Source organism: Miniopterus natalensis, chromosome 2, assembly GCF_054644295.1.
Source record: "Miniopterus natalensis isolate mMinNat1 chromosome 2, mMinNat1.hap1, whole genome shotgun sequence".
Classification (NCBI taxonomy): Eukaryota; Metazoa; Chordata; class Mammalia; order Chiroptera; family Miniopteridae; genus Miniopterus; species Miniopterus natalensis.
The window spans coordinates 183,534,118-183,557,165 of NC_142082.1; the positions used below are offsets into that span (position 1 = coordinate 183,534,118).

Consider the following 23,048-nt stretch of genomic DNA (forward strand, 5'->3'; position numbering starts at 1 on the left):
CCCTTGTGCCCCTGCAGTCAAGTCTCCTCCCTACACAGTCCCTGGCAACCACTGATCTGATTTCTGTCCCTTCTCCAAGCTGTCCAGGGCAAATGGAATGACACAGCTGTAGCCTGGCTTTGTGACTGGCTCTGTCACTTACCATAATTCTTTTGAGATTGATCCATGCTGTTGCCCATGTCAGTAGTTCATTCCTTTTTATTGCTAAGTAGTGTTATACTGTATGAATACACCATCATTTGCTTCTCCTTCGTCCCGGTGAAGGAGACCTGGGCTATTTTCAGTTTGGGGCAATAATAAATAGTGAAGCTATAAACATTCACCTACAGGTCTTCATTTCTCTTGGGTGAGTACCTAGAAGTGGAGTTGCTATATGGTAAGTATACATCTAACCTTATAAGAAACTACCTGTTATCCAAAGTGGCTATGCCATTTTTTCCCCATTTTCTTTTTTTTAAATTGTACTTATTGGAGTGACACTGGTTAATAAAATTATATAGGTTTCAGATAGCCATGCCATTGTGCATTCCCATCAGCAATATATGGGAGTTCCAACTGCTCTTCATTCTCACAAGCACTTGGTATTGTCAGGTTTTTAAAAAAAATACTTTATTTTAGTCATTCTGTTTAGTATGTAGCAATAGCTCATTATAATTTAGTTTGCATTTTCTTAATGATTAGTAATATTGAGCATCTTTTCTTGTTCCTATTTGCCAACTGTCGTCTTTGGTAGAGAGTGTTCTCTTTTTCATACTTTTTTTTTTTAAATCTCACCCGAGGATATTTTTTCCATTGCTTTTCAGAGAGAGTGGAAGGGGGAGAGAGAGAGACAGAAAAAACCCCATCAGTGTGAGAAAGAGACATTGATTGGCTGCCTCCTGCACTCACCTGGACTAGGGCCAGGACTGAGCCTGCAACTGAGGTATGTGCCCTTGGCTGGAGTCAAACCTGGGACCCTTCAGTCCGCAGGCTGACCCTCACTTTTTAAACTGAGGTATAATGACAATAGGTTTTTAAAATGCAAGAAAATTAATTTTCAAATATATGACAAATTGATCATATATTAAAGTCAGGACATACATTGTTAGCTATTTTTGCTTTATCACTTTTAAAAAGCTGCTTTCTTGCCCTCACTGGCTGGATGGCTCAGTTGGTTGGGGCACTGTCCTGTACACGGAAAGGTTGCTGGCTCGACTCCTGGTCAGGGTACATACCTGGGTTGTGGGTTTGATCCCTGGTCAGGGTACATACAGGAGGCAACAAAATGTCTCTCTCTCTCTCTCTCTCTCTCTCTCTCTCTGTCCTTTCCTCTCTCTAAAATCAATTAAAACAACAAACAAACATATCCTCTGGTGATTAAAAAAAAAAGCTTCTCTCTAGTTTTTGAAAACACTAGCTTATCTGGCCATATGGCAGAGAATGTAGGAATTGAAAATAAGTTTTCTTCCAAACCTATCATCACTGATTCATTCATAAAATGTCCATTTTTTTAGACTAGAGCTGAAGCCAACTATGTCCCTAACTTCCTCTACATTCAGGCTCACCCCTTCAGATATAAAGATACGAAAGACAGATATTCAACATGCATGTGCCTGGGTACAGGACCACAATGCCAGTCCTCTCCTTTCAGGGATTTCTTGGTGAGGGAAGGGAGGTATACTGATGAGAACATCCAAACTGATTTTTCAAGGACAAGTAGGAGGCTGGCCACATTATTGCAGAGATGAGGGAAAGGATTCCAGGCAGAGAACAGTGCTGGCAAAGTGAAGAAGCTGTGACAGCATGGAGACCTGGGGGCACTGTGAGATGTCCACCAGGAATGGAACATGGAACACAGAACGCAGGGCAATGAGCAGAGACTTAGCCGGGGCTGGGTGCAGAGGGTGGCATGGGAGGAGGGGTCAGTCAGTAAGAAATCTCCAGGGGCAAGCCTTCACCCTGAAGGGTGCTGTGCTCAGGACCTGGTGGGCTTCAGGAGGGTGAAGCTCCTGGAGGGAAAGTATGAATGCCTCCTGAGACTGGGGCCACAGCCATGGGAGGAGAGCTAACAGTGTAACAGTAAAAGGGGGAAGGGGACTGGGTATCAAAGGCAGGGAGAGAAATGGGGAGGCAATGGGTGTTGACAAAATGGTCCCATCCTACCTGCCCCAATTTCAGCTCCCTAAGGCTCAGCTCGGCTTCTCCAGGACGGCTTCCCTGCCACCTGCATTCCCTGCAGGACCACCAGCAGGGAGCTCCTGTATCGCCTGCACTTGCATGCAGGCGAGACCAATACCCCACGCCGGGCTCCTGCTGGCTGGTCCACCTGGGGGCCACAATGGCCCTTCCAAACACTGCCCCCATACCCCGCAGTTGCAGCTTGTCCCACATGGGTAATGATCGTGCATGTTAGCTCCCTGCCCATGCTGGGCTGTGGGCCTCCTGGCAGCAGGTGCCACATACTGTCTCCCCAGCAGCAGCATCATAATAGAGCATGTCCACACTCAGCCAGGTGGTGCACTGACAGCTCCACGTGTCACATCATCAAATCCTGTCACAATCCTAGACAGTGGGTCCTGTTAGTGTTCCCACTTTACAGAAAAGGAAACTGAGGTTTGAAGAAGCCAAGTCACCCATGATCATGCAGCCAGGAGGCAGAGCCCACCTTATAGAACCTTCCTCAGGTCGAGAACAGAAAAGGTGGAGCCAAGACTTAAGGAGTTGGTATCAGGTGATGCATGTGCTTCCAACCAGCCCCACAGATTCAGGGAAGGCCACAGAGGTCAGGACTGTAAGGTAGGGTGTAGGCCCCATCCCTGAGCTGCCACGGGCCGGAGAGGCTCATGTCAGGAACCCCAAACCTGAAAACTACTAAGACTGCTTGCCCAAGATGACCTTCATTTTACCCTCAGAATGCTCATGCCCTTTAACCTGCAACCCTGAGGCCTAAGCACGCTGCTCCCTCCACATCTGGGAGCGAGTTCAAGGGTGCGAGCCAGCTGTGTCGAGCTGCGTGGACAGGAGAAGCCCCAGTGGTGCCCCCATCCCTGCAACTCTATGGAGCCAGAGTCACATTTCATCCAAAGCTGACAAAGCATGCGAGAGGCTCCAGAACATTCTCAATCAGCTTGAAAGACAGATGAAAGGTAAGCCTTTGGACTTCCTTAATTCCAGTCCTGCGGATGTCAATGACAGCGGCTACATGAGCTCTTGCCATTTGGTTTGAGTCCATCAGACTCCAGCCCTCCCTGACAAGGCCTCCTCCTCTCTGCCTTCTCTCACAAGGGGAGCTGCAAAAGTCATGGCCCTGGCCCTGCAAATAACTGACCCAGTACAGGTCAGGCTCCCTGCATTTCTATTCCTTCAGCTGTAAGGTGAAGTTAGAGCTGATGCTGTGAGGACCCAACATACGGGGATACGATGGGTTTGCAGAACAGGTTGGTGGCAAAATTAAGAGCACGAACAGGATTAGATGACCTCCAAGGCCCTTTGCAATTCCAGGATTTCTAATCGAACAGACTCCGCCAATGCAACCAGCTGGCTGGTTACCTGCTGAAGCATAGCTCTTAATTTCTGAGGGTCTGGAAATATCCTCTTGCCACTCGCAAATGTATAATGAACACCTACTGTGTGGCAAGGACTATGCAAGGAACTAGGGATATAGTAATAACAAACTGCTATGATCCCTACCTTCGTGGGACTTATGGTCATATAAATACCACAATTACAGACAGTGACAAGCTCTGGTGGTCGGGCTGCCTGGAGGAAGTGATGACTGAAGTAAGAGCCAAAGGGAATTCTATGGAGCAAGGCTGCTTTCTGAAGGCTTGAGGCAAGATGTGGAGGCCCACGGAACTGAGCTCTACACGATGCCACCCCTTCCGTGAAGCCATTCCCACACTCCTCTCCCTTGGTTACTCCTGTGTAGACATCTGCTGTCACACAGCAGAATGTGGTCCCATAGTGGTTTTGAGGGCAGGGACCATGCCTTTCTTCTTCTCCATCCCGCATGCCAGGCACACAGAGGGCCCGTGTAACATCTTCTCAGTGCCTGATGGCCCTAAGAGCAGACTTCCCAGTCCACAGACGGGAGATGACTGAGATGTTGCTGAGCACTCAGAGGCACGGGTGATGAAGGAACTCATGATCCCTTATCAAGTTCTTAATCCAGTGAGTCCCTCGAGCTCTCCCCACAACAGCTAAAAAGAATCAGCTCTTGCCTGGCCAGGCATGGCTCAGCGGTTGAGCGTTGACCTGGGATCCAGGCAATCAGGGTTCAATTCCCGGTCAGGGCACATGCCCGGGTTGCAGGCTTGATCAATGACTCTCATCATTGATGTTTCTCTCTCTCTCTCTCTCTCTCCCCCTCTCCTTTCCTTTCTCTGAAATTAATAAAGATATAAATAAAAAGAATCAGCTCTCAGCGCATCATCAGATAATAACTCCATGGATGTCAAATGAACAACTAACACACTTCTGCCAATCTGGCAAGAGTCACGAATCATGTAAGCACAAACCAGCAGAGAGCCTTGCAGTTTCTTCACTTTCACTAGCAAGGCGCTCGCTCAGTCAAATCCAGGGTCTGAGTTAGTGTATCTCTAAGTCTATTCAAGTCCTGGGCTGGCTGGGTGGGTTTGAGGACTGGGCCTGGTCATGTCACTGCTTCCCCACCCACAGTCCCAGCAGAGTGCATGGCTATTGCCATATCCTATACACACGCCAGGGCGTCCCCATGGTGACAACACAGGGCCTCCTAGCTCAGGCACCTTTCCTACAACCTATCCCACCCTACTCTGAACCGTCCTTTCCAAACAGGGGTCACAAATGATTGTAGGGCCGTGAGATCTGATGTGTGCTTGAAACACCGAGGAGGAAGGGGCATCTGGAAAGCCACCAAGTCTGTGCCTTGCTTTCAAACCGTGCCCTGCTAGTCCTCACTTTAATAGGAGTTCACTGCTCCTCAGTCTCTCCAACCTGCCCTCCAGCTCAGCCACCCTCTGGACTCCCACTCGCCCTGCAGTGGCACAGAGGGTCAAGGAACCCCTCACCCTGGTGCTCCCCGAACCATGGCCTGGACTAGCCGTAACCTCACTAAGCCCCCAACCCTCAAAATGGGATAAAGCTACTGGCTGGGCAGGGCCCCGAGAGAATAGATGGTGGAGTCCCTCACTGGCCCACTGCTGCTACAGTGTCCAGCCACCCTGAGCCTGCTTTGCACTCGGGCTGCTCCGGCCCAGCTCTAGTTCCTGTCACTACCTTGAGGTCTCGCTCCAGTCCCAACTCCTGGTTTCCATTCTTACCCCCAACACTGACGGGCCCGCCCCACCTTCCACTCCTGGAATCTGTGCTCATCCAGTGCGAGGGGGAGAAAATGAGGCTCACTACCCTGCAAGGCACCCTGTGCTGCGTGACAGTTTTAAAGCACAAACCCCAAACCCCAACAACTTTAAACATCAACTGCATCATTGATCTTTAATCTTCATGTTCAAAATGACAAACTGAAAAATGAAGTGGAACCCAGAAATTCCAATTCTCAGGTCTAACTCCAAAGGCAGAACACATGATAATATAGAGAGGAAGGATTTGCTTAAACAGTTATTTTAGAATTGTACTCCTCAGGGCTGTATTGTAGACACTGATAAAGGGCCAGTGACACCCTGTGATTTGTTCGTGAGCACAGAACATGACTCATCTGCAAGCCATTGCCCTACCCTGTAGCTCACAGTCTCCCAGGCACAAGCACACCCACACACTCATCTTTCACCCAAGTGCCTAGGAAACAGCAGGAGTGCATGGCTGCCTAGTGGTCAGGTCACTGTCCTCTTTCCTTCTCCCTCATACTCCATCGGAGGTGCTGGATGAATGGTGTCTTGCTGCCATAAGAGCTGCCACCAGCCTGGATGCTGAGATCGTCTCCCCACATCAGAAAGTCAGGGTTCACTGAAGATCAGCCACGTTTAGCAGAAACTCTAACAGTGAAAGTAGGCAGGGACAGCTAGAGAGGCATCTGTAATGGGAGGAACCCTGGGGTACAAGGCCAAATGACCTAGTGGGAAAATCACTAGGTTGGAAAAGCGGGAACAGCACTTCCTCCAGGTAGCCCCCCCACACACACTTTCCATGCCCATCCCTCACTAGCACCAGGGTCTGAACCAGAGGCAGAAGCATTTAAGAGTGTAGCAGGCATTGCGAAGGCAAGCTCCTCTTCTTTGTGGAGCTTCCAGGAGGCTGAGAGCAGAGGAAGGAGAGCAGTTCTAGAGAGCGGGCACCTGGGCCCAAATCCTGCGTCACCACCTACAATCTCTGAAGTGGAGCAGCATCAAGCCACCCGAGAGCAGGGGCCTGGCACAGAGCAAGGGTACAATAAATGCTAGCCGTTATCACTGTTTCTTATTTCTAAGCTTTTTGTTGTAGGTTAACATTCCTGCAGAAAAGAACTCAGACTATAACCATATGGTTTATGTGCACACAGCTCGATGACTTATCAGTGTACACACCCATGCATGGGACACAACAAAAAGTCCCTGATCTCCTGGAGCCGCCTCACAGCTCTGGCATGCAGCCCACTCAGGAAGCAGAGGCCTCTTCTGCATCCTCCCAGCATTTGATCTGGGCCATTTAAAACTGACTACATCTGTTTTATTCATGCTCTATCCGCAAGGCCTAGAATAGGACCTGGCACAGAGGAGTTGTGCTATAAATGTTTACCGAATGATTTCTACCCAGTACTACGGTTATTTGTGTGCGTTTTTCAAAAAATATGTTTTTATTGATTTTAGAGAGAGCGGAAGGGAGTGGGGATAGAGAGAGAAAAACATCAATGAGAGACATCAATCAGCTGCCTCCTGCACACTCTCTACTGGGGATTGAGCCTGCAACCCTGGCATGTGCCCTGACCAGGAATGGAACTGCTAACCTCTTGGATCATGGGTCAGTGATCAACCACTTAGCCACACCAGCAGGCTTGTGTGCACATTTTAATTCCGAATATTTGTTTGTAAGCTCCTTCTGACCAGGGCATGTCATTACCCAGCATTAAACCTCACCCTTTCTCCAATTCACTCCTACATTTACTCCTACATGTTGCTCCTGTGCAGGCACACAGAAGACGGTTCTGGAATGGCCCACCCCAGTTTGTACCTTCTGGTAAAAAGGAGTAAAATTCAGCAAAAAGACTTTTCCTCTTCAAGACCACATGGCTTTCTTTAGATTTGTCCCTCTCCTGCGAGTCACACCATTGAGAAGTCGCCATGGGAAAGAGGGAACTTGCAGGAAGCTCAGGGAAATGTACAGCTGGTAGCAGCACCTACCTCACTCAGAGCGAAGCAGGGTGGGCTAGGCCTGAGCAACGGCTCCTCCACTCAGTGGCATCCTTCACACAGGAGGAGGGTGGCGGCACTGACTTACCATATAAAAGCAGACAAGTAATCCCAGGGACCCCATCACAAGAGGAGCAGAGCCCGCCTAAACAAAGACCCATTTGTCTTCGCTTTCTTCAGACAAAAGCAGATGTGCTTGACTCCTGACAGTATCGCAGCTAAGAATTTAGAAGGGAGCCTAAGAGCTTAAATCAAGGGTTTGTTAAAGCTACTTGAGTTAATATATGCTGATAACACACTGGCAGCTTTCACCTACATTTTTTCCTTTACCAAGCAGCTGCAGACTTCTGTAATGGCACTACGTTTAGCTTCTTCATTTTTCCAGAGCAGTTTCTGTCATCAGCTGGGTCATTACAAGGATGATGCCAAGTGTAGCCTGCAAGAACAGGTATGCTGTGTGCTGAAACCCGCATCTCCACAGCAGAGGGACAGGGCTCCCAGCCAGTGCCTGTTCCGACAGCCTACACCACTTTATATGCACTCATTCCCTTAACCCTCACATATGCTAGAATGTGGGCACCATCATCACCCCCATCTTACAGACTGGGAAACTGAGGCAAAGACAGATTAGTAACTTGCCCAAAGCCACATACACGTGAGTGACAAGCCTGGGAGTCAAACCCAGGTAGCCTGGCTCCAAAGCACGTGTCTGAACCTGCCCCATTGCCTTCCTAGGGGCCGGCAAGCAGGGTCTGCTTGCCCGTGAACCCAGACGTGTGCATGAGGGCAGAGGGGCAGTCTTGAATTTCAGAGGCACCTCCAAACTGCACCCTGTGACCACCAGCGCTAACAGCTCCATCAAATTTCACCACCAGCCTTCCCTGATGCAGTGAGAGTGCACCTGACAATGCCAGGAAGCAGGTGCTGCCCAGAGGCCGGGACATGCTCATGACTCTGTCTCTGCCCATCATCCTTGCTATCTTCTATGAAATGTCCCCTGGGAAAATGTGCCTCTCTGGCTACTGAAATTTGAGCTATGGCCCAGATACCCACCAGGAAGGCTGCTACCAACCAAGGGGCAGGGACAGAGGGCACCGGCACCTTCTGTGCCTTTTCATTTACTCTGATCCCACAGAGCCAGCCCATTGAGGGTAGGGACTCAAACTGTCACATTCCTTGTTGGAGCCTCACAGGGTCTAGCACACAGTAGGTGCTCAATAAACAATACTTTTTTTTTAAATCCTCACCTGAGAATATTTTTTCCATTTTAGAGAGTGGAAGGGAGGAGGGGGAGAGAGAGAGAGAAATATCGATGTGAGAGAGACACATTGATTGGTTACCTCCTGCACACACCCCGACCAGGGTGGGGGATTGAACTTGCAACCGAGATACATGCCCTTGACCGAGAACAGAACCTGGAACCCTTCTGTCTGCAGGTCGATGCTCTTACCACTGAGCCACACTTGCCGGGCAATAAACATATACTTTTAATAAAATGAAGTATTTGGCCAAAAGTCAGTATGACTTTTTCCCCAATACATAGGAAAGAGAAGTGTTGATAAAACTTTGAGTTCCTTGTCTATCTTTTCTAAACCTGGCCACCTGTGATCACTTGTCTATTAGTCTGTATCAGATGGTATTGGTATCAGACAAAATTGTACACCTGATTATTCTAAGTTTATGAAAATCCTTCATGCTTGTCACCAGTAAGATCTAGGGCATCATCCTCATCTTCTGCAACCCTAGAGCATCCTGTGTCAGGAATGCATCTATGTGGGATCCAGTGTCTGCATTCTTACTTCATCTGGGCTGCCTCCCTCAAAGGCCAGTATCATCCTCTCATTACAGATGAAACCTTAAGGTTCAGATCAGTCAAGAAACTTGTCCAAGGTCACACAGCTCGTAAGGGCACAGCTGGCATCAGAACCTAGATCTTTCCAACTACAAACCCAGTGCTCTTTCCATGAAGCCCACAGCTGCTGGGTAAGTTAGACGGGTTTTGCCATGAGAACAAAATTTGATCAAAACTTGGACTTCCCTTTAACCAGCAGACAGGAAAAGTGAGGCTCAGGAAGAGCACAGAGTGGCTACCAAAACCCACAAAATAATCTAATCAGGAAGGGAGTTCCTCATGGGCTCAGACAGACAAGAAGATGCTCCAAGCTCCAGGGCAGTTTGTTTAACCCTCTGGCCATTTGCCTGCACTGTCCAACATGATGTCACATCACCATCTGTTTTTATACACAAAACCCAAAAGCAAAACTGCCTTTCAGGCTAAGTCCAGTGATGAGTGTATTTCTCTCCAAGTCACACATGGCTGAACATGAAAAGGAAGATCAGAGAATGGACAAACTGACAAGACCTCTAAAACACCTCTAAACTATTTAGGCATCTGACTTGTCTAGCAAGCAAGTTTACCACCTTCACTGATAGCTCCACCATAACTGTTGCCACCCAGATCTGACCACAAACGCCCGGCTAGCATGGGGGTATGTTCATCTCACCCCACCCCAACTCTCTCTCTCTCTCTCTCTCTCTCTCTCTCTCTCTCTCTCTCACACACACACACACACACACACACACACACACAAGTCTTGGCCTGGTCTCTGTATCATGGGGAAGAAAGCATGGGCATTACCTCCCAGAAGCTGTCGCTGGATACTTCTACTCCAACGGAATCATCGTAAGTGACAGACATCTCTCCGAAGGGTGAGGGAGCAGCACAGGCTGCTTAAATTCAGGTCAACTGCAGATGCTCCAAATCCGTAGACAAACCTATAACAACAAATCATTGTGATTTTTAAATTCCAAGGTAAAAGCAAGCCATCCCCATTTATAATTTCCATTTCCATCACTGCCTGCATACAAAACAGTCTAAAATGTTTCCTTTAGTTGGGAGAAAGTTAATAAACTCTAAACTCCAGGCATGACATATATGAGTGTTATATATACGTGTATTTCACATTAACAAGTAAACCTCGACAACATCCTGTGCTGAAGAGCTCGAAGAGCTTTTGGAACAGTTCGTGTTCTGAGATGAACAGATGGATGCCCTCACTAAACCCTACTGCTCATCCCTTGGAGAATGAGAAACAGAACATGTGAGGAAAGCAGCAAACGAGGGCAGAGTCCTTGCATCTCTGGGCTTGCCCTGTCCCAGCCTATCCTAGCCACCCAGCAGGGCGAGGAACTGGGTTAAATGTGAATGGAAATAACCCCACCTTTGATATGACACTGCACTCCCCACAGGGTTTCTAGCACATTCTGATTGTGTCGGGCATTGTCCTCCCCCACCCATGATTGACTCATCTCAGCCACTGAAGCCCTGAACTCAGATCAGTTTATTTGGACTCCATCTGTGTGAGGGTCAGCTACACAGAGTGGAGATGAACAAGCTCAAGTGACCACTGCTGAGTGCAGATGCAGTGCTCTCAGTCCAGCAAGGGTCAAGGGGCAGCTGCTCCCCCGCCTGAGGGAAGATGTTGAAGTACTTTTGGAAGCACAGATGACTGTGATGGGATGACCTGTCCACAGCCGATGAGACTCCACCCTCCTTTTCATTACTCTGTGTTCAGATCACACAGCAGAGATCCCAAACTCTCCTAACCACAGAGTCAGGAGTCCAAAGCCTCAGCTTAGTGACGAGAGGGAGAGGGTGGGGTGGGCCGGCAGAGTGACCTACACTGTTACATCTACAAGGTGCAAGACTCTGTTCTAGGTACTTTTCCTGATGTTATCACATCTAATCCTCACGATTCCCTGTGACAAGTCTAGAACGGGAGTAAGGAATACAAGCTCTAAAATCAGGCTACCTGGGCTCCAATCCCAAATCTGTTACGCACTGGCTGGGCAACAGTGGGCCAATTACCTGACCTCTCTGTGCCCCAATGGCTTTATCTGTAAAAGACAGACAATAAGGAAATCAGAATTGCTGGGAGGGTCAAACGAGGCAAAACATACAGGGGCTTAGAATACATGGTCCATAGTAAGTGCTATGGACATAGTAAATAATAATGTGATTATTATTAGATAGCAATTATTACTATCATTACTTTGGTCTGTACTTTACAGTTGAGAAAACGGATGCTTGGAGAAGTTAAGTAACTTGCCCACGGTCACCCAAGTAATGAATGTTGGAGACCAGCATTTGACACCAAATGCCTGTTTGCTAAGGTAAACATCATGCCTCCAATTTAAATAAATCAGGTGTCCTATAACCTAAGATCTACTTGCTGGTTAAGAGGGTTTAATCTGGCGGAGCTTCCAAAGGTAAACACAGCACCACATGGCCAATAAAGTCAAAGTGAAGGATGGGTTATGGCACTTCAAAGCCACAAGCTATAATGCACCCAAGTATAACTGGGCAGTCGTTTGGGTGTTACCCACTCACTGATCCTGACAGCATGCTGGCTAAATCTCCACTCCATCAGCACAGGGGCAGTGTCATTAACCACGAGTCTATCACAAAGGCCAACAGGCCACTCTGGCTGGGCCCTCGTGCCACTCATGTTTCACAGCATCCCTTTTTCTGTGGAATCCTCAGCTCTGACCCAGGGCCCTCCTAGAAGCACCCAGCCTATGTCTGCAGCAGCAGAAAGTCTTCCACCGGCAGAGCTGGTCTCTGTTCTAGGTTCCTCAGCAAATACCTGGGCATTTGGCTCAGGCAAGTCTTAAAGTGGCCCAATCAAGCCGCTGGCTGGGCTGCAGGGCCAGCTCCAGGGAGCAGTCACAGAGAGGACAGAGCACCTGCTCTGGACAAAGAAGCAGCTCGACACCTGAAAAGCTCGGGCAGGGGAATTCATTTCCGCCGGGGTTCAGCCACAGTTTAGACATTAATGGAAGATCAGTTCTGCACAGATTTATTAAGCATCTACTAAGTGCCAGGAGCCACTAGGCTCAGTACAGAAAGATACAGTCAATCTAAGAGAAAAAACCTGAATCACTGAGAATAGATGAACTGCCCAGTAACAAAACCAAGACACCCTGGAGCCGCAGAACGCATCAGAGATGAGGTATGCTCCAAGCTGACCAGTGGCAACAAGGAAAAACCAGCTTTCCTTCCCCAAGTCACCAGAAGCAACTTGCTAATTTCTCCTATTGGCATCATGCTCCTTATTAAAGCTAGGGAAACTGAGGCACAGAAAGGGTAGGGCACTTGCCCAAGTAGTGGAGTTGAGATCTGACTAAAGGCAGGATGACGCCAGCCATTCTCATAACCACAGACCATAACCAGCTCAGTGCTGAGCTCAAATCTTCTAAGACATAAAATGCAAAAAACAAAACAGGCTGCTGGGCCTTTATAAGCCCCAGGTCCTGTCCTCATAGGCAGTCTGTTGCTCTCAGCACGTGAGCAGTAACAGCGTCATTTTAATCTGATTTCCTTAACTGAGGTGTTGCATAAATTATACTTGCTGCTCTGTGTCTTACCTTCTCATTCCTTATAGTGTCCTTTGCTGCACAGATATTCTTAATTTTAATATAATCTAATTTGACATTTTCTACTATTCTTAGTGCTTTTTACGTCCTGTTTAAGAAGTCTTTTCTTATGCTGAGGTGATAAGATAGTCACTCACCTTTATTATCTTTTAAGCAGCTTTGTTTTGCTTTGGTTAGTTTTTACCTTTCACACACAGAAATGATTTTTGTATGTAAGTGGCAGATGAGCCGAGTTTCATTTTTCCCATGTGGCTATCCAACTGTTCCAGCACCACTGTTGAAAAGCACTTCCGTTTCCTCCCATCCTGCGCTGCCAGCTCTGTCCACAGATGTGTGGATCCTTATCTAGGCTCTATTCTATCCTCTGTCTGTCCTGTGACAACACTACATTGTCTTCATTGCCACAGTCTTATAAGAATACTTGGTATCTATCAGAGAAAGGCCTCCCACTTTGTTCTTCAACAGTGGCTTGGCTATGGTTGGCCCTTTGCTTTCCCATGAACACCTTAAAATCTGCTTGTCAGTTTCACCAACCAGCCAGCTCTGCTGGGATTTTGACTAAGATGTCACTGAATCCTCAGACAACTCTGAGAGAACAGATACCTTTATAATACTGAACCTCCTAAACCATGACATGTACTCCATTTATTCAGGCCTTCTTTAAATTTCTCTCAGTAGTGATCACATAGTGAGTCTTTTGCCTAGAGTCCTTGCATACCTTTGGATAGTGTATATAATATTTTTGATATTAAACTGTATCTTTAAATTTTTCACTTTTACTGTTTATTGCTAATATATAGAGCAACCAATTTTTGTATACTCACCATGTATGTATTCAACAACTTTGCCCTTACTATTTATTTCCCCTTTTTTGCACTTATTGTATCTAATAATTTATCTATAAATTCATTTGGACATTCTACACATACATTCACATCATATTCAAATAATCAAAGTTTTATTTCTTCCTTTACAATTCTTATGGCTTTTATTTCTTTTTCTTGCTTTATTGCACTGGAGAGGACTTCTAATAAAATGCAGAGATCCTTTCTGGTCTCAAAGACAAAGCTTTCAATATTTCACCATTAAGTATGATGTTTGCTACAGGATTTTTAAAAATATGACTTTTTAGTCTAAAAAAGTTTCCTTCTACTACAAGTCTACTAAGAGCTTTTATTGCAAATGGGTATTTGTGTAAGACTGGCTTTATTTTCCCTTAAACATTTGGCAGAATTTGTCAATGAAGTCATCTGGACCTGGAGTTTTCTTTGAGCAGTTTTAGTCACAAATTCTAGTTAAAAGTAAAAGACTATTGATATATTTTCTTTTTGTGTGTTGATTTTGCAAAATGTAGTTTTCTAGGGAATCCAGCTCATTTCCCCCTCCAAATTTATTGGCATAAAATTGTCATATTATCCTCATGACCGATTTAAAGACTGAAGGATCTACAGTAATATCTCCCTTTCCATTCTCAACATTAGTTTTTTTGTGCCTTTTTCTTGATCAGTCTCATCAGAGGTTTACTAATTTTTATTCTTTTTCAAAGAATAAACTTTTAGCTTTGTTTGCTTGTTTATTTTAGCTGTCTATTGAATATTTGTTTTCTTTTCCCTTGATTTCTTCCCTTTTTATTTCCTTTCTTCTACCATCTTTGGCTTCAATTTTTCTTTTTCTAACTTTTGGAAATGAAAGCTTAGTTCATTAATTTTCAGCCTTTCGGCTTTTCTAACATATGAACTTAAAGCTGTAAATTTCCCTCAGAGCATAATTTTAGCTGTATTCCACAATCTCATTTATTTTTCATTAACAGTCCTATAAGGAAGGTATTTTTATTTCCTTTTCACAGATGAAAAACTGAAGATCAAGTAACTTGCTTAAGATTATAAATGGTGATAAATGGTGAAATCAAGAATCAGCCCGGCCGGGCGTGGCTCAGCGGTTGAGCATCGGCCTAGGACCCAGGAGATCGTGGTTTGATTCCCGGTCAGGGCACATGCCCAGGTTGTGGACTTGATCCCCAGTGGGGAGCATGCAGGAGGCTCCCCATCAGTGATTCTCTCATCATTGGTGTTTCTATCTCTCTCCCCTCTCCCTTCCTCTCTCTCTGAAATCAATAAAGATATATTTTTAAAAAAATCAAAATCAAAACCAGGTTCTGTGGTTCTAAAATTCATGTTTTTCCTATTATACTATATTGCAGATAATTAAAGAAGTTTATAGGTATAATGAATAAAATGCTGTGAAAATATCAAGAGAGCAAGAATGAATCCTTTCATGAACAGGGCATGGGAAAAGTTAGAAAGAGACTTACAGGGAGATGGGCTCTGCTTAAGTGCATAGGAAAGGGGATTCCTATCTCTAAGGATGGGGGGGGGGTCAAGGTACGTCAAAGGGAGGCCAAGAAATCTCATCTGTCCCTGGAAATCCATGGTTGGTGATTTTACAAAAGTAACAGAATCAGCTGTCAGCCTTCAAGGCTCAAAGAAAAAAATGTTCTCCACAATGTACAGTTAGATTTGTTCACTTATGGCCAGGATTTGACTGGCACCATTGACTCAATGATCAACCACTATTCCTGGGCCACAAGACCTCTGAGTCACACCAGCCAAAGTTGGGCTCAGAGATGGTCAGGAAGGGGCTGGAAGGAAAGAGTCCACAAAACATCATGTGACTCAGGGACACAATGGTCTTATGTCAACAAAAACTAGAAAGAGAGGAAGCCCTGCCATTATCAGCTACACTTGGTAAGCCTCATTCATTAAAGATCTAAGTTTCCAGAACTGAGACGGTGCTGGGAATACAGACAGACCATGGGCTAGACCTCAAATTCTTCTAAATAAAAATGAAAAACAACTCATCTGGACTAGATTAGTAGGAATTAGGAAAATCCCAAATGTTAACTTTGTAGAATACAAACAGGAAAAAATATTCTTTGCTCTTTTATTACTGTACCTAAAGTGAAGTTGATATGAAAATGCTTGACTATCAAAATAAAACCTCAGAATGCCTGCTCTATGTATTTACATAAGGCAAGACAAATGGCAATATCCAATGTTAAGGGGTCTTAATGTACAAAATTGGGCATTCTATTTTTTAATGTATTTGTAACCTAGAAAAACAAAAATAACCTGTTTTCCATGGAGAAGTCAAAGAGAGTTTGGCAGAGAAAGAAAGAACAGGAAGAAGGATGGATTATCCATGGTCCTATCACCCAAAGACAACACAATGCACGTTCCTCCCTCATAGCTGTTTCCAGACATCACTCATTCCCTCTTTGAAGTAGGGGGTGGGGTGAGGTAGGTACATGTGACCAGGGGTCCTAGAGCGGCAGACAAATAACTCTCAGGTAAGAGGAGAGGGCATAGGACATGAGCTTCTTGATTGAATGCCCCTGAAGTCCAAACATTGGCACTCTATTCTTGTGTATGGGCACTCACTTGAGTGTGGAAACCAAATGGGAACCAGCTGTAGACCAGGCTACACCCAGGAACCATGAGCAATCCCACAAGGGAAACCAAGGCAGGAACTAAAAGAGCTGCCTAGTGGTACCACACAGGTATTCAACAATCATCTAATGATCGAATGGTGTCCCCCAAAGAAGGTTCTTGGCTGAAGTTGGCCGCGTTTGTGTCAAATCAAGAACACCTGCTCCAACTACACCTGGTTCTGCTGCTCTGCCCGAGCCCAGAGTAGGAATAAACCAATGTCAGAGCAACCTTCATGTACCAGCACCTCTTATCACCAATAGGGGGTCTAGATGAGCTTTAAATACATTATTTTTGTTCCTTAAAAATCCTGTAAAAATGTATTATTATTGTCCACATTTTACAGGGAGGCGACTAAGTGCAATGATTCAAATCAAGAGCCCACAGCTCATAAATGCTATGCCAGGACTCAACCCAGACATCTGGCTCCATGCTGCCCAACTCCAGCAGGACCTGGGAGCCCTCTCCCTCAGAGAAGGGGTTGGATTCTCAGGGATATCTTATTAATATCGTTGTACAAACATCCCCAATGGCCCTGGTCTGTTAGGGAATATTACTCAGAATATTTTTCATGCATAAATGTGAACCTGGTTTTGGTACCCACTGAGCTAAAGGTGGGGAAACTGAGGCTTCTGAGGGCAACAGAGAACCTTCAAAAGGAGATCTGGCTGGGTGAACTTCCTGGTCCTGATCCCTTCACTCTGCTAGGGTTTGGGCCAACCCTACCTACCACCAAGGCTGCAGACATTCTGCGGAGCAAGCTGGTCTGTGCTGCCAAATGGTACAGAATGTTCCTGAGTAGTTATCAAAGTCAAACCATAAATGTGCATTTAATAATTAACTAGGTGCTTCTCCACAGGAAGATGAAGTTCCTGGGAAGACTGGCAGTGAGTGGAAAACAAGTCTCAGCTCCACCCCTGTGGACTCAGTCATCCATCCTAAGAGTCCTGTCCTCCTCCATAGGGCAAGGTCATCACCAACACTCCCTACCTCCTGAGCTATGAAGTGGCTCAGGGGTGATAAGGGATGTGAAAGAACTTTGCAAAAGAGTGGCAGACAGGTGAGTCAGTACTGTTCTTTCGGAGGACGGTACAGAGTCTGGCATTTCTTTAGTATATTTCAGACTGTCCACCACCCAGTAGCTGACTGGTTGTTTCTTCCCAGAGAAACAATACCACTACTCAGATACAATGCTGAATGAGTTCCATTAACTCTAAACAAACGCTACACATAAGTGAATGTTCCTGTTGGAGACTGTTCCTGCACATGCTGGTCCCCCTCAGAGACCTTAAATTCAGTTGCCTGAGGGACAGGGACAATGTGCTTCTGCCTGAACCTTGTCTGCCTGTCAGAGGTGCAGAAGCAGCAAGCTTGACACTTGAGAGCAAGACAATTGAAGGGTAAAGATGTATAAATCATCACCTCCCTCCCGCCACTCCTGAAAACACATCTGCAGTCCTCCATGTGTATCCTGGCACACTGCAGGGCCTCCATTGATGTCTGCTGAATTCACATTCTAAGGAGTACTCATCAAGAAGCCAGGAATCCAGGAATCCAGGAATGACTGAGGTAGGGGGCCCAGTTCCAGCTCTTGGGATTCCAAAGACTTCTGCCACTGACATATATAAACACTGGTGAGTCAGAGCCACTCCTAAAATGACTCTGAGACGGAGGTTAATGGAGGTTGCTGAGGGTGCCCTTGGCCCAGGCTGGGAGTGGCATAGCCTCCTTCCTGCCCTCTGGGCCTGATAACAGGTGTCAGATAAACAAAAGGTACAAATTACATAAGTATAACTAGCTTCCGCTTAATGCCCTTAATTTATTCCAAAAAATTAAAAAGCAGAAAAGGTCATTGGGCCAAAAGGCTATTACCACAAAGCAAGGACATTCTGAGTGAAGGCACCATGTTGTTCACGTCCCCTGAGAGTCAGTCTCAGGAGAAAGCCCTCTCTAGCTCTGTCACCACAGAAGGAGCTCGGAAGGAAAACATTGGCCTGGTTCTGTGCTGTCCTGCAGGCCTCGAGTGAGCACACACTCCACCTAAGGTTTGTTTCTTCAAATTAATTATCCAGGGTGGAAAATCCCGGCCCCTCCAGCACCATTACTTTTATTTATTTAATTTTTAACAAGTTGAAAGGCTTTTTATTTTCAATTACAGTTGATATTCAATTTCATATTAATTTCAGGTGTACAGCATAGTGGTTAGACATTTATATAACTTATGAAGTTATCCTGATAAGTCTAGTACCGACCTGGCATCATACAGCTATTGTAATATTACTGACTATAGTAGGGTGGGAAGTTCTTCACTAGCTGAGAAATGAGGGGAGGGGAGGATCATTCCTTAAGCAAGGACACATTTGCCCATTCACTCTACAAACACGTTTGAGTACTTACTATGTGCTGGATATTCTTCTAAGTCACTAACAAGATGGACACGGTCCCTGACCATCTGGGGCTGACATGAGATGGTGGGAGAACAAGAGGGAGGGGCTCGTGGACACCAGGTGGATGGCAGTGGGCATGGGGGGCAACAGCAAACGCCCCAGAGGAGTGCTGGGCCTGTCCTGAGGCGGCTCTGAAGACTCCTGGGGGAAATGACCTGGCATCACGGATAAGATGCTTGGTAACTCAGATTCTTTTATCTGTGCTACTAGATGAAAAATTTAAGCCTCAAGTACTGATAAGATATGCTGTTGGCCTGGCCAGGTGGCTCAGTTGGTTGGGGGTTCAATTTCTGGTTGGAACACATACCCAGGTTGCAGGTTTGATCCCTGGTCAGGGCATGTACAGGAAATAGATGTTTCTCTCTCACATCGATGTTTCTCTCTCTCTGCCCTCCTCTCTCTCTAAGATCAATAAATGTATCCTCTAGTGAGGATTAAAATGAAAAAGAAGATATGCTGTTGAAAACCAAGCACATGCTTGCACCCTCATTTCATACTTGCCCTGATGCATTGTTACAGGCTTCTCAATGTGTGACAGATTTAACAAAAGAAAACACCTAGAGCCTTTGACCCAACTATTTCTTCTAAAACTTTATGCCACAGATAAACTCATCCAAGAGTTAAATGTAGGTAATCATGGAGGTAACAAAATATAAACACTGAAAACCACCTCCCTGTCCCATCAAGAATAAGAATGAAAACTGCTGGTCAACCTGTGGAGAGGAATACAGCAACAGAGGAGGGGTGGGCAGGACTGTGCAGACATGAGAAGATGTTCCCACTCATCAGGTGAAAACAGTGGGCTATAGCACAGAAGATACAGTCTGACCCCACTGGTATTATTACAAAACAATTAGGACCTACGAAAGCCTGTCAATGCACGTACAGTCCCAGTAACAACACATGAGGCCAAGTATGAAATGAGGATGCGTACGTGTGCTTGGTTTTCAACAGCATATCTTGTAAGCACTTGAGGCTTGAATATTTCATCCAGCAGCACAGTGGGGTCTCACACTTGTCTGGGGAGTGCTGTGGGGGTACAGAGGGGACTTGGGCATTTCACCTCATATCTTTCTCAACTATCGGAAAATTTTTACTATAGGCATGCAATATTTTTTAGAATACAAAAACTAGTAAAAAAAAAGACCCCACTTTGTTTCATTAATGGCCTGTACTGAAATGGAGGGTCCCTCTGCACTGCATGACCACACCACAGCTTCAAGACAGAACATCTGCCCACATGTACTTCACGGACTGCCAGCCACAAACCCACCAGCTCTACCTGGCAGAGATGTACGATCCACCATCGCCTCTCTCCTGCATGTCGGCAGTCATCTCCTAACAGCTGTCCCAGCTTCCCTGTCCCTTCCATCTATTCTCAACAATGACCCTCTGAAACATGTCAGACCACATCCCTTCTTAAGCAGAGCAAAAGCCCCAGAGTGCTCACGCAGAGTGCAGCCCACCCTGCTCACCCCACCAGCTACCTACTACTCAGCCCTCATTCCAGCTGCCACTCTCCCCACTGCCCCAGCTCCAGCCATGAGACTTCTGCTGGGGGTGGCACTGCCAGGCATAGCCACACTTGCTCTTCTGCTCCCTGGAATGGTCTTCCTCCAGGGAGCCCACAGCAGGAGGCAGGCTTCCTCTTGTCACTCAGGCCTGTATCAAACCTGACTCAGGTAGGTTTTCTCCAACCCAGCCCCCATCCCTCGGCACTTCCAGACCCCTTCTCCTTTGCTCTCTCTCCAAAGCACTTCCTTCCTAACAAGCTACATCGTTTACTTAACTGTGCTGTTCACTGACTGCCCCCTTGCTGGAACACAGCTCTGGGAGGGTAGGAGGTGTTATCTGTGGGGTTCACTGCTCTAGTTGCCACACCTGGTGTCTGACCTGTAGCAGCCACTCAGTAAAGACCTGGATGAATTCAGGATGAGAAAAGCTGAACCAAAGAGTCTGGGTAGTTTTTATTTATACAGACTAAATTCCACAGATGAAAATAACTGGAGCATTTATGTGAAGATGTATTAACTCTAGTGGTTAGAATTCTTTTATAAACACCACTGCACACGTTAAACTAAATTACAAATGGGTTCAGCAACTATGGAGGGGGATGTGTAGCTCAGGCCCCAGCTTTCTGTCACCAGCCACAAAGGAAGCCCCTCTGCCTCTCAGCCCCACGGCCTGATCACCGCTGGTGCCCACAGGCTCCTGGGTCCGCTCTGCCTCCAGCCTCAGCCCGGGCTGTTCCGTCAGTGCTCCTGAGAAAGGACGGGTCTCCGGCTTCTCTCCAGCCTTGAGCCCCTCCCACATGCCGGGTGCTCAGGGAGCAAGGCCTGAGGTAATACACTGCTGTGCACCATTAGCAAAGCAGGAACACTTTTTGTACTGGCTCAAATATCTGGCACAGCCTATTTTGTTTCCAGTGATTTCATCTGGAAAAGTGAACATTCCTCAAAGGAAGAGATAGGGATCAGCAAATCAAGTGACTGGTATCTCTGGAAAATCAGTTGTGCATTTATCTAACAACGGCAAACAGCTTGCACGCTGCAAAGGGCTTGATTTCTTGTTCTGTTTTGTTTTTCCTGATGATTGTTTCCTCGTTTTTCTTTCCATTACAGTTTACAGTCAGTATAATTTTGTATTAGTTTCAGGTGCTCGGGCTTCGTTTGGTTTTTCTAATCTTCACCTGAGGATATGCTTATTGATTTTAGAGAGAGGGGAAGAGAGAGAAAAAGAGAGAGAAAGAGAGAGAGAATATCGATTGGTTGCCCTGACTGTGGAATCAAATCCACCACCTTTCAGTGCACAGGAGGACACTCAACCACCTGAGCCACACCAGCCAGTGCACAGTGCCAGGTTTTAACGGCTGCCCCCTCAGTGATTCCCAAGCACTTGGTGGCACAGAACGACCTTCTGCAAACTGAAGGAGGAGCTGGTGAGAGAAGGGGACTTTGAGGAACTCTATTAGGACATTGCCATTTCACTGAAAAAAATATGGTTCAGACTCCTGAACATCAGTTAGAAAAAGAGTGGAAAGCACATCCAATTCTAGTCAACACTACAGAGCCACCCTCTTCCTCTTGCAGGAAAAAAGATCATGTTGGGGACAGTGAAAAAAACCCCAAATTTTTCTAAGCAGACCAACCCAGAGAAGCTACTCCACAGTAGCAAACACTGCAACACAGCAACACTTTGGGTTCAGCACAGCGTCAGCTCTAAAGCAGGCGGTTCCCACTCTGGTGTGACACCCGGCTCCCTCACTTTCGCTCTTTCATCCCGTGACAGTTTTAAGTCCAAATGTCTGCTCTTTTGGGTCAAACAGGGCTGTCAAAACCAAGGAGGGCTCCTCACGGCCAGGCTGTTCCACCAACCTGCGTTCTCATTACTTGGCCCTTTCTTCAGCCATCTCCAGTCCATCTTCACAGCAAACAAGCCATCTGTGGTCTGCTTTTTCCAACTGCATAAGCATTTCCCACTTTGGCTGTCCATCCTCCTGTCACTCCTAATAGCTGCAAAACATCACGACTGCACTGGGCTCTCACGGTCAGACCTCAGGGGTCCGGGTCTTTCGCAGTCACAGCCATATCCTGGCTCACACAGTTTCCCACTTTCTGTCCTGTTACTTTCTGTCCTGTTAGAATGCGGGCTCTAGGGAACACGCATTCTAAAGACAGTTCATGAACCTCTCAGATAGTTTAAGAAGCAAGATTTCAATCTGGCATCCTCACTCTGCATTTAAGATGCAGGTCACATACCCATGAGAAAGGATGCAAATACGCCCCGACAGGTGTGGGAGAAAAAAATGACCCCCAAAACACATAGGCAGAAAAATGCTGCTGCCTTTGGGGATCCTATCTGTTTCACGTGATAAATGAGAGTGTTTCAGGAGGTGAAACAGCACCTGTGAGACTACACGTAGGAAACAGACAGAAAGGGAAAAGAAGAGAGCGAGGCCATGAAAAGGGGGGCTGCTGCTGCAGTGGAGATAGAGCGCCGCACCACAGTTTCTACTTTCTTCCTTGGCCGGCACAGAAACCAGGTGGGCTGTTTTGCTTTTTTTAGGAAACTTCAAGTGACTAAACATTTATAATTTTTTAAATGTACAATTCCTTTAATGTGTAAGTTTTTGGAGTACTCAGACTCAACCCATTCAACCCTAACCTTCACACTACTTATTCCCATGGGTCAGTGTCTTTTAAACTTCCTGGGATGGTGTGATTGTCCAAACACAATTAATTCCCCTAAGAGACAAGAATGGTGGTAATCAGTCTGGTTTAGGGAGTCACTGGGTATACCCTGCCGGGAATGCTAATTTTTAAAGAAAAATACACAGATGTTTGCGCACCCCAAACAAACAAAATCAGTGAGGCTACATCGAA

General features: G+C 46.3%; 1 protein-coding gene across 5 annotated transcripts in view; it reads right to left on the reverse strand.

Annotated features, from left to right (window-relative positions):
• Nucleotides 1-23,048, reverse strand: part of PACSIN2 (protein kinase C and casein kinase substrate in neurons 2) — a 112,884-nt gene that overhangs the window by 17,870 nt on the left and 71,966 nt on the right. For 4 of the 5 annotated variants that reach the window (XM_087814958.1, XM_016210240.2, XM_016210241.2 and 1 more), the window contains one exon: nt 9,937-10,073. In XM_087814958.1, coding sequence (XP_087671084.1) covers nt 9,937-9,996 — 60 coding nt within the window. In that variant the 5' untranslated portion in view covers nt 9,997-10,073. Of the gene's footprint in view, nt 1-9,936; nt 10,074-11,110; nt 11,754-23,048 lie in introns of those variants that run through there. The other variant, XM_016210242.2, reaches the window with a different exon arrangement.